The sequence below is a fragment of the Poromitra crassiceps genome, assembly GCF_964638095.1.
Source record: "Poromitra crassiceps genome assembly, chromosome: 1".
Taxonomy (NCBI): Eukaryota; Metazoa; Chordata; class Actinopteri; order Beryciformes; family Melamphaidae; genus Poromitra; species Poromitra crassiceps.
The window spans coordinates 11,341,503-11,353,483 of record NC_139623.1 but is presented as its reverse complement, the minus strand read 5'-3'; the positions used below and the strand labels follow the sequence as shown (position 1 = coordinate 11,353,483).

Below are 11,981 nucleotides of genomic sequence, written 5' to 3'. Positions count from 1 at the left end.
CATTTGCCTCGGGGCCATTTGAATGATAATAATCATGAGACTCGAGCAGCTACTAGTTAAGATTCCTCAGATAATCCATGTAATCATATAAGTAGGCTATATAAGAAGTAAAGACGGAATCAGGAATCTGCTAAACCAGTGCATAAAAGGACGGGACAAAAAGTTGCCTATAGAAAAAGATCGCGAGAATGGGACATAGGCTAGCCTATTTAAAATTCATGTTACAAGCTGCAATAGCTGAATCAAATCGATGACTGCCGTGGAAAAAAATAAAAAAATAAAAATCATAGTTTCCACTCACTTAAAAATGAAGAGAAAGGGAGAAAGGGGGGAGTGAGAAAGAGGGAGAATGAAAGACAGAGAAGGGGGGTGATAACAGCTTCAATAAATCATCCGGGCCAGTCGCTGTTCCCCGGGGATGTGGGATGGATTAAATTAAGCACTCCCCCTACCCCTGTGTCTATCCATCCTTCCACCTCTCTCTCTTTCTCTCTCCCTCTCTCTCGCTGTATAAATGCCAACAGCTGATCGCGAGACGGCACACTCACGGGAACACCTCGCAGAAGCTGCAGCACGAGAGAGAGAGGGACGAGAGTGAGACAGCGAGGGATACGAGAGAGAGAGAGAGAGAGAGAGAGAGAGAGAGAGAGAGAGAGAGAGAGAGAGAGAGAGAGAGAGAGAGAGAGAGAGAGAGAGAGAGAGAGAGAGAGATCCTGTTGATCGATTCGGCCCGCGGGGGATTGTGGTTGACTTGATGCGACCATAGTCGTTACAGGAATGAAGGACTGTGTCTCGCGGCACTGTTGAGTGTTGATAACCAAGGAAGGACAAGGTGTCCGGCATTTTTTTTAAGCTTCCCCACAGACATCCTTTCCCCCCTCTGTCTTTCTTCGCATCCCTCGCTCGTCTTCCTCTCCCTCCATCAGAGGAGGCAGGAGAGAGAGAGAGAGAGAGAGAGAGAGAGAGAGAGAGAGAGAGAGAGAGAGAGAGAGAGAGAGAGAGAGAGAGAGAGAGACCCCCGCAGGGAGCTGTCCGGTGCTGAAGTTGCATTTCTCTCTGCACAGAGGACTACACCGAGGAGAGACGTACTGGGGTCGGTTGAAACCAATGACTTTAACGGATTAACTCACAGCTTCCACACTTGGCGTTATAACGGACGAATTACCACGCTGGCCAGGCGTCTGGACTCTGGACTCTGGAGGTGTTTTTGTGAGTGTGGCGGTGTGTGTGTTTGAGTGAGTGAGTGTTTTGAGTGTGTGTGTGTGTGTGTGTGTGTGTGTGTGTGTGTGTGTGTGTGTGTGTGTGTGTGTGTGTGTGTGTGTGTGTGTGTGTGTGTGTGTGTGTGTGTGTGTGTGTGTGTCTGTGTGTGTGTGTGTGTGTGTGTGTGTGTGTGTGTGTGACGGCGCAGTAACAGTTGCAGCACCATGCCAAGGTCTTTCCTGGTGAAGAAGGTAAAATTGGATGATTTCTCCACGGACCTGGAGAACGCCTACCGGCCCAGGACAGACCTCAGCCTGCGGCTCCACGACAAAGGTAGGCTGTTCGCGACAAGCCTGATGACATGTGGACTGCTGGATCCGTTAACAGCAGTCCTATATTCAAGTGCGGCGATTTGACCAAATCTAAACAAGACGGCAGGACCCCTTGTATCTCGTGCGTGGTATCACTATAGTCTTATAATACATCTATTTCAGGAGGCATGTATTTACAGTTTACTTGTATCGTTCTAAAAACTTATTAGGGGGATTATAGGCTATTTATGGTTGACTATGAGGGGAGGGAGGGACAATTCATAATTCAATTCATATAAGGATAAATTGGTGCATATCAGTTTAGATTTTAAGAATAAACCTATAATGGGCCTATGTAAACACTTGAGCAGTGCACGCACACGCACACGCACGCACGCACACGCGCGCGCACACACACACGCGCGCACACACACACACACACACACACGCACGCACGCACGCACGCACGCACGCACGCACGCACGCACACACACACACACACACACACACACACACACACACACACACACACACACACACACACAGAGAAAACCTACCACTTAAACTGCCAATCTCAGTGAACAATACACTCTGCTCCTGTGAGTATTACCACAACACTGCTCTTAACACTTCAATTACCTGCAGGAGGCTAAAGCACACTTGATTTGACTGGAGGATGCTTTAGTTTACACGGCCACTAAAACAGAAAGGCCACTTGAGAAATCAGCTAAATCAAGCACGTCACATGTTTGATCGATTTTGGATCATATAGTCAAGAGGGATCCCCCCCCCCCCCCTGCAGGCGGAGATAAAAACAGGACAATGATGATAATCTGTCTAGAAATAGCCTACCTTGTGGTATTGAAGTCATCCTTGTCCTGTGTTTATGTGGATAATAATATACTTTTGTTTTAGGCATGTTTGTGGGTTGTTAGATGTTTAGGCAAGAAAGCCACATCCCTGTAAGTCAGAGGTTACACACATGGACAAGAGATTTTATGGAGCACTCAATGGATGCAACAGAGTGAGCTTGTTATAAAAATGCTGACAATGCTGCTTCACAAATACCCTATGCATGCTGTTAGTGCTATATCATATCACTCCCTTGTTGAAAGTAACGCCCACTAACCGTATTCACATGTATCCAATAGAGGTGCAGCAGTGTAATAGAGCCTAACTAGGATATGATTGTCCTTTAATTAACAGTATAGGCTACTCTGCCAGCATCATGCTTTTCTTACATATTAACTAAGTGGGCCAAAACACGCATAATAATTAATCCAATCACTTATATACAGCCAAATGTTTTATTCTGTTTGGGGATTTTGTCTTTGCCAAGTGTCCGTTTCTGCAGTGTCGGCAGATTTCTGCATGATGATGTCTGGGCCAGACATAAGGTCTGTTGATAGGTCGATACATTCCTTCACACTTGTGCCTAAAAATAGCCAACATAATATCCTGTGACACACAAGGATCAGGCGGATGCACTTTCCTCACAAAAGCCCATCTCCACTTTTGCAACGTTTGCATCTTAAATGACATGGATGGAGGCGGAGCCATGGATGACACAGAACTGTTGAATATGTTGTATTTAAAAAGAGGCTTTCTCATTGAGGCTAACATGTTGCACCTATAAGGGCTCATTGCTTTGGACTTGTGGCATAACTGTTGAACATCAGTTATATTTTATAAGCTTTATATGTGCTTTTTATAGGCGTATGAGGGCAAACTCCTGCATTTTTAAAAGCGACATGTGATTCATTATTCTGCCCTATATGCTGCTCTGAAGCAGTGAACTTCCCCACGCCCTACAAGTGTGCGCGTCACGTTTTTGCACGAAAACACACAGATGCCTTTGCCATGTAAATGAAGCCACTGCATTGCTTCCAGCCCAATGTCATTGACACGTTGTTACACATCACCATGCGTTTCCTGTGCGCCTCTTGTCTGCGTCTCCTCCCCTCCTAATGAATAGGCTGCTGGTTGTGTGGTAATAATATAATGCTGAGGTTAACAAGCCCTGCTCGGCTTGACACGCTGCCTGTCCTGCCCGCCTTTCTTTCCATCTCTCACATGTGATGGTCACAGCCTAATGCGGCTCCAACATACAGTGTTTTTTTTTGTTTTGTTTTTTTAACCCACAATGCGAGCACAGCACGTCAGGAGCAAGTTTCTGGCTGAATGAACCAGTGTTTGGAATAATTTATCTCCCACCCGTGTTCTGTGCGTTGCGTGTCACGGGGCAGTGTATTCAGATGGGACGCGGTAGCCGATATAGAAGTAGCTGTATGTCACAGGGAGCATGTTGCTTCTGCTTCTCCACTCCCCCCCCCGGAGACTGGATGAATAATAATAGGAACTCCATAAAGGAGAATGCCACTCAATTTGAGCCAAAGCACTACTTTCAATACAATGAATCAATTATGGAAACCTGTTTTATTAAACACGTAAGCCTATATAATATTCAACACATTTGAATATTCATATAATTGAATATTAAAATTATGTCAAATCTAAGGATGTCATTATGTAATTTATCACAAAATAAATGAGACTGATTACTCCAATGTGATCAAGTCAATTGCAGTTTCTGTTAACATGATGAAATTATTGAACACGCATATTGCCCATATATCGCAGGATATGTGGCCTAATGTTCAGTGTGTATTTAATAGACACCTATATTTCAGAAATGATGTGTCATTTTAACACATCTGTGTGTCTTATTTGGAGCTGTATCCATCGGTCTTATACTTTTCGACACAATAATGTGTTAATAGCAGCATACAGTACAGCATACAGCATACAGTATGCTGTGTTCAAATGTGTTGTTTGAGGCTATGTCCATTTGGATGAAGCCTTTGCCGTGTATAGTGATATTATGTGACATTACACTGGGGCGGCTGTGGCTCAGGAGGTAGAGCGCGTCGTCCACTAACCAGAAGGTCGGTGGTTCGATCCCCGGCTCCTCCAGTCCACATGTCGAAGTGTCCTTGGGCAAGACACTGAACCCCAAATTGCTCTCGATGGCTGTGCCAGCACCCTGCGTGGCAGCTGGTCACCTTCGATGGGTGAATGTAGGCACATTGTAATACATGCAGTCCATTTACCATTTACCATAGTCCATTACACTGTTTGGATCTCACCTGCAATTACCACCCACTGCCATAGGTGTCACCCAAAAGAACAGAACTGAAATCTTAGATTATCACTTTAAACTCAAAACAAAAATATTTTTTTTTGCAAGTGACCCTAATCATCTTCGGTAATATTAAATTGTGTGTGGTGTTAAAAAAATTAAAATAAAAAAATAATAGAAATTTCAGGCAACCCTATTTGAATTCCAGGCAACCCCACTTAGGGTCGCGACCCTAAGTTTGGGAACCACTGGCATAGAGTATGTTGTATTAGGCTTTTTAATTACTTCCAAGTGTCTTTCCCTTGCATAGATAAACAAAACGATATATATACAGTATATATCTCTGTTTTGGTATTTTCGTTTTCCTGTCATAGCTACATATTTACATATGTATATCTCCCTTGTTGGCACATGGTAAAATGGTAAGAAATATATTTTGTGGTGATATTTGGATGCATGAGCTTGTGAGTTAGCTACAGCCCACAATTATCCAGTCTGTTTGTGTGTATTGCCTCAGAATGGATTTCAGTAGCTTTATTTTTGCCCATAAGGCTTGCTGTGTGAGTCTTTAACCCCCTGCTCAGTGAAAAGCTCACCAAACTGGCAAATGCACAACCTAAGCCTCTGTAGCAGCCAGGCTAAACCCTGTCATTGTGCTGAAATGCCACAGTCCTGCACCGCACAGGAGCTGTCTGTGGTGCTGATGCTCACTTTCACATGCTAAATCAGCTCGCTCAATGCCAGGGTCAGCCCACAATGCATTTCATCTTGCACAGAGGAAGTATTTCCACTGCAACCTTTGGGTTTGAGAGAAACCTGGCCAAGATAGACCCTCTTTGACACTCTGCCACTGGTCACAGGTGTTAGAGAGTGCAGCTGTTACAATGTGTCAATTCAGATCTACTTCAGAACATGTGAGAAAAAGAGCAGGTAGTAATGGCTGCTGCAGTATGGAGGGTAGATCCCATGCCTCCCGCTGTAGCACTTATGCGGGGTAAATGCAGGGAAATGGACCTCTGCCATGGTTGCTGTTGTAGTAATGCAGTAGATACAGGATGAGGGACTTCGACCATGACTGCTGCTGTATTCTGGGTCCTTTTACACCTGACAGGTAGCAGATAGCTACAATTTGTATTAGTCTGTGAGGAGTGATAAAAGGGCCGCATCTCAAAATGTCATGATGCCTTTATTTAAAAGACACCGTTTATACCCACAGATAATCTTGTGGTGAATATCTCTTGGCTCTGGAAGTGTATGTCACGGGATAAAATCCTAAAGGAGCCCTCTGTTTCACCTTATGCAGCCCTCTTTGCTTTTCTGCCGTTTCAATAGAGAGGCAAAGTGACTGACGCCTACTTCCTGCTTCAGCACTGTACCAGAGATTTTCATCCGCCATTTATTTTCCCATCGACATTTCGTAAAATGCTTATACAAATAGTTTTACTTCGTCAAACCAAACGGTTCAGCTATATTTAGAATCGGGAGAGACCATAGGACATTTCACTCCGACCAAAACTTAAAAAAACGACACGGAAAAAATATTTTCTTTAAATCCGGGATTTTTCAACGTTTTGGTCCGAGTGAAATGTTAATGTGGTCTCTCCTGTTTCTAACTATATCTGAACCGTTTGGTTTGACGAAGTAAAACTATTTTTATAAGCATTTTACGACATGTCTACGGGAAAATAAGTGGTGGATGAAAATCTCTGGTACAGTGCTGAAGCAGGAAGTGACGTTCCACTTTGGCTCTCTATAAAAAAAGGGAAATCCTTCTGGAGTGGCTTCTGACATCAGCATCATGGAAACAGTGCTGCCAGTCATGTTGGCCTTTGCTTCCGTCCAGATCACTTGGTGATAAACAGCTTAGTGCCATTTATACTGCATAACATTTTAGGAACAAGTTCAACTGGATGAATGAACCAGCTCTTTGGAATAATTTATATCGCCCCAAGTTCTCTGTGTTGTGTTGTGGAAAATGAATTCAAGTGGGATGGAGAAGCAGAAGTTACACTGGAGTGTATTATCACTAATGCTGCTCATCTGTTCTTTGACTCGTACTACTGTCCTAGTAGTCTCTTCCCATCATTCTAAACTACCTACAGTACAGCTAAATACAATACAATACAATACAATACAATACAATACAATACCTATACCTATACCAATACCAATACCAATACCAATACCAATACCAGTACCAGTACCAGTACCAGTACCAAACATCTAAGTGTTTTGCTTAGTTTGTTGTGTTTTATATCACCCACATAGTTCAGGGCCTACATTATGTGGTTATGTAGTTTTCTAATTCCCTGAATCTAGATTGCATACTCTGTCCTGTGTCGCCCCTTACACTGAAGCCATATAATTACAGGCTCTTAAAAGAAATAAATTGTTGAGAAAAGTGGACGATACACCGGTGCAGATGAAAAGAAGCGGCTGGCAATCACATGCGTTGGAGGAGGCATGTGCGAGTCCTCTCTAGATCATCAGAGGAGGCATGTGAGAGTCTACAACCTCTCTAGATCCTCAGAGGTATGTGAGAGTCTACACCCTCTCTAGATCCTCAGAGGAGGCATGTGAGAGTCTACACCGTCTCTAGATCCTCAGAGGCATGTGAGAGTCTACACCCTCTCTCTAGATCATCAGAGGAGGCATGTGAGAGTCTACAACGTCTCTAGATCATCAGAGGCATGTGAGAGTATACAACGTCTCTAGATCATCAGAGGCATGTGAGAGTCTACCCTCTCTCTAGATCATCAGAGGAGGCATGTGAGAGTCTACACCCTCTCTAGATCCTCAGAGGAGGCATGTGAGAGTCTACCCTCTCTCTAGATCATCAGAGGAGGCATGTGAGAGTCTACACCCTCTCTAGATCCTCAGAGGAGGCATGTGAGAGTCTACAACCTCTCTAGATCCTCAGAGGCATGTGAGAGTCTACACCCTCTCTAGATCCTCAGAGGCATGTGAGAGTCTACACCCTCTTTAGATCATCAGAGGAGGCATGTGAGAGTCTACAACCTCTCTAGATCCTCAGAGGCATGTGAGAGTCTACAACCTCTCTAGATCCTCAGAGGCATGTGAGAGTCTACACCCTCTCTAGATCATCAGAGGCGGCATGTGAGAGTCTACACCCTCACTAGATCATCAGAGGCATGTGAGAGTCTACAACCTCTCTAGATCCTCAGAGGAGGCATGTGAGAGTCTACAACCTCTCTAGATCCTCAGAGGAGGCATGTGAGAGTATACAACCTCTCTAGATCATCAGAGGCATGTGAGAGTCTACACCCTCTCTAGATCCTCAGAGGAGGCATGTGAGAGTCTACACCCTCTCTAGATCATCAGAGGAGGCATGTGAGAGTCTACACCCTCTCTAGATAATCAGAGGAGGCATGTGAGAGTCTACACCCTCTCTAGATCCTCAGAGGCATGTGAGAGTCTACACCCTCTCTAGATCCTCAGAGGAGGCATGTGAGAGTCTACAACCTCTCTATATCATCAGAGGCATGTGAGAGTCTACAACCTCTCTAGATCCTCAGAGGCATGTGAGAGTCTACACCCTCTCTAGATCCTCAGAGGCATGTGGAGGTCTACAACCTCTCTAGATCCTCAGAGGCATGTGGAGGTCTACAACCTCTCTAGATCCTCAGAGGCATGTGGAGGTCTACAACTTCTCTAGATCCTCAGGGGCATGTGGAGGTCTACAACCTCTATAGATCCTCAGAGGCATGTGAGAGTCTACACCCTCTCTAGATCATCAGAGGCATGTGAGAGTCTACAACCTCTCTAGATCCTCAGAGGAGGCATGTGAGAGTCTACACCCTCTCTAGATCATCAGAGGCATGTGAGAGTCTACAACCTCTCTAGATCCTCAGAGGCATGTGGAGGTCTACAACCTCTCTAGATCCTCAGAGGCACGTGGAGGTCTACAACCTCTTTAGATCCTCAGAGGCATGTGGAGGTCTACAACCTCTCTAGATCCTCAGAGGCATGTGAGAGTCTACAACCTCTCTAGATCCACAGAGGCATGTGAGAGTCTACAACCTCTCTAGATCATCAGAGGCATGTGAGAGTCTACAACCTCTCTAGATCCTCAGAGGCATGTGAGAGTCTACAACCTCTCTAGATCCACAGAGGCATGTGAGAGTCTACAACCTCTCTAGATCCTCAGAGGCACGTGAGAGTCTACACCCTCTCTAGATCCTCAGAGGCACGTGAGAGTCTACACCCTCTCTAGATCCTCAGAGGGGGTGAAGCAACGACTGGGACTGTTTATGCAGCGGGAATTGTAAATGGGAGGAAAAGGGGAAAATCCAGAAAAAGTCCTACTTAGGAAATTACGTTTTAATCCATATTTGCATCCTTATTATAATATTATTGATTGATTGATTTATTTATTTGTACATATAAAAAAAAGCAGGAACAGAGAAAAGAAAAACAACAAAAGCATGTGCCGGTAAAGACAGGAACCCCTATGTGGTCTTATTCTGGGTCTCTACCTCAGAAATGAAACTAATATTAATAATAATATAAATAATAAATAATAATACATAATAAAACACATGAGAAAAGAAACAAGCAAGCAATAAGAGAAAGAAAAGCAACAGTAAAAACAAGAAAAGAACAAAGAAAAGGGAAAACAAAAATTTTACAAAATGAGAACAAAATGAGCAAGTAGATGGTTGGACAAGTAGACGGTTAAAAAGGCAGTGTGAGGTGTATGTATGGGCTATGTGTGACTCATCAGGGAGATGTTGAGTTTGGATTTGAAGGCGTTAATAAATAATGCTTGTTTGGCAATATTGATATAAGTGCAGAGAATAGCACCTCTGTAGCATATTGAAAATTGGTTATTAGTAGTGTGACTGTGTGGGGGGAGCTAAAGGTGATCTGATTGTCTTGTATTAGGTGTATGCATGTTGGAATGTTGTTGAAAGTATAACCTACGGCGCAGGGAGAGAGACAGGTGTGTGTGTGTGTGTGTGTATGCATGCGCACATTTATAGACAAAGGTTCAGACTTGAAGGGCCCTATCTTGGTACAGGCGATATCCCCTATTAGCGCTTGCGCACCTGTTTGCACGTGCCTTAAGGCAGGGAAGATAGCGGTCCACCTTGTCCAGGTGTTATGCCGAGTTTTGCACCCCCGCCCGGCAGCAGCTAAACGCATCCCCACCTCACGGGAGCATATTGTAATGATTTATACAGAAATGTAACTGTTTAAAAGTGATATAATTGTCTGGGTAGACGTGACCTCCCTGTTTTCTAAGTTAAAACAGCCCCGAAATATGGTGGGGATGCAATTCACGTCGTGGATGCGGAAACGTTCACGGCACGTGCCGCAGGCGCAAATTAGAGCCGTGCCAAATCATCTGAGCCCCCAAAATGCCAGCGCAAACGGGATTTGGGCAGTCTTAAGTACTAGAATTATTCACAGGTGTGGCCAGGCAATGCCTGGGCGTTATACATCAATAAAAACCAATCGGATTCCCGTCTTGCAATCGCTGTTTGCACGAGGCATGCAATATGCTGTAATTCTCTCCATGCGTAATAGAGTGGACTCACTCGTGCCGAGGACAGAGAGAGATGGAGAGAGCTTGTTCACAGATCGTCTGTGGTGCCAACGACCCTCCGGGTTATGGGATAGGTGAAGGTAAATAGCCTATGTCCATTGTCCAACAAGTTTTCTCAATTAATTTCCCTCTTTGCGATGTGATAAAGGTTTCTCAGTGAGTTATAGTTGATTGCCTCACTGAATTATCTGCTAAATATCCAATTTTAGCAGCAGAATCTGATGTCCTGGCGTTGCAAGGCTGTGCATAATGACATATCCAAAAGGAATTTTACTCTGCAGTGCACTGCGCAGCACGGACATTATGGTGGCTCAAGCGCAGCCGGGTATTTAGCGCGTAAGAGGTGCTTTTAAAAGCTCTTAGCGCAAAGTAATTGCGCGCTGCTGATGATAGGATAATGCCATCTACCCCCACATTTTGCGCTGAAACGCCTGGTTTGGCATGTGGCACGCCTATGTCCAGCACAATTATAACAGGCATGCGCTTGTGCACGCCCCCAATTTGCATTGCGCACGTTAAACGTTAAACGAGCGCAAACGCTAAATTACCGCTTTTGCAAAGATAGGGCCCGAAGTGTGTTGATATCATGTATGGGGAGTATTTTGAGCTTTTTTTTTCTCCAGAGGAGCTGATGGTTCAAATCTGTTAGAGAATGTAACCAACCTAACAAATATATAATAACTAATAAATAATATAATATCCAATCGTAAATGTAGTTCAGTATGTTTAGTGTCCAATAGCCTAACACTGTTGTGTTTTCCCCCCACTACAGCTGGTTACATCAGTGAGTACATCAGTCCGAGTGTGTACGATGGTGAGAGTGACAGCGGGATCAAGGTGCCCTCCCCCGACCCCCTCTACGATGGTCTCCATAGCGAGTACGGGGCACCCGACTCGGAGTCCCCCGACAGCCCCGACGGGTCAGAGATCACCGACGGCTACATCAACGGAGACGCGGCGGTGAGCGAAGGTTACACCGTCGATGCCTTCTTCATCACGGATGGACGCTCCAGGAGGAAAGCCCTGGGCAGCCCCAGGACCATCCAGAGGCACACCTGCAACGAGTGCGGCAAAACCTACGCCACGTCTTCCAACCTGAGCCGCCACAAACAGACACACCGCTCGCTGGACAGCAAGATGGCGAAGAAATGTGCGACCTGTGGGAAGGTGTACGTGTCCATGCCCGCCATGGCCATGCACCTGCTCACTCACGACCTCAAGCACAAGTGCGACGTGTGCGGGAAAGCCTTCAGCCGGCCGTGGCTTTTGCAGGGCCACATGCGCTCCCACACGGGCGAGAAGCCGTTCGGGTGTGCCCACTGCGGCAAGGCCTTCGCAGACCGCTCGAACCTGCGCGCTCACATGCAGACCCACTCGGCCTTCAAGCACTTCAAGTGTAAACGCTGCAACAAGACCTTCGCGCTCAAGAGTTACCTGAACAAGCACTACGAGTCTGCCTGCTTCAAAGGCCCCTTCTCCCCCCTCGGCCCCCTAGATGCATGACCCTCTGCATAGATTAACATTAAACAACAGATGAAAATGCAGACATAGATTACCATTATCCTTACAGATTGAACTGCAGACACGAACAATCTATTTTTGGTCAAACTATGACCTTGCTCTCCCTCATACCTTCTCTTACTTTCCCCCCAACCTCGCTTTCCCTTGGAGCCTATTCATGACGATGAAGATGATGAAGATAGCACAATTTTTCTCCTTGAGATTTGCCCACTTAAGGATTTAACTGATCTACGCATGCACT

General features: G+C 45.3%; 1 protein-coding gene across 1 annotated transcript; it reads left to right on the top strand.

Moving 5' to 3' along the window:
* Nucleotides 1-1,424: 1,424 nt before the first annotated feature.
* Nucleotides 1,425-11,722, top strand: LOC310785967 (transcriptional repressor scratch 1-like; the record flags this gene model as incomplete). The annotated part of the gene is made up of 2 exons (XM_083647147.1): nucleotides 1,425-1,533; nucleotides 10,992-11,722. The coding sequence occupies 2 exons, from the start codon at nucleotides 1,425-1,427 to the stop codon at nucleotides 11,720-11,722; spliced, it is 840 nt and encodes a 279-aa protein (XP_083503273.1).
* Nucleotides 11,723-11,981: the final 259 nt, after the last annotated feature.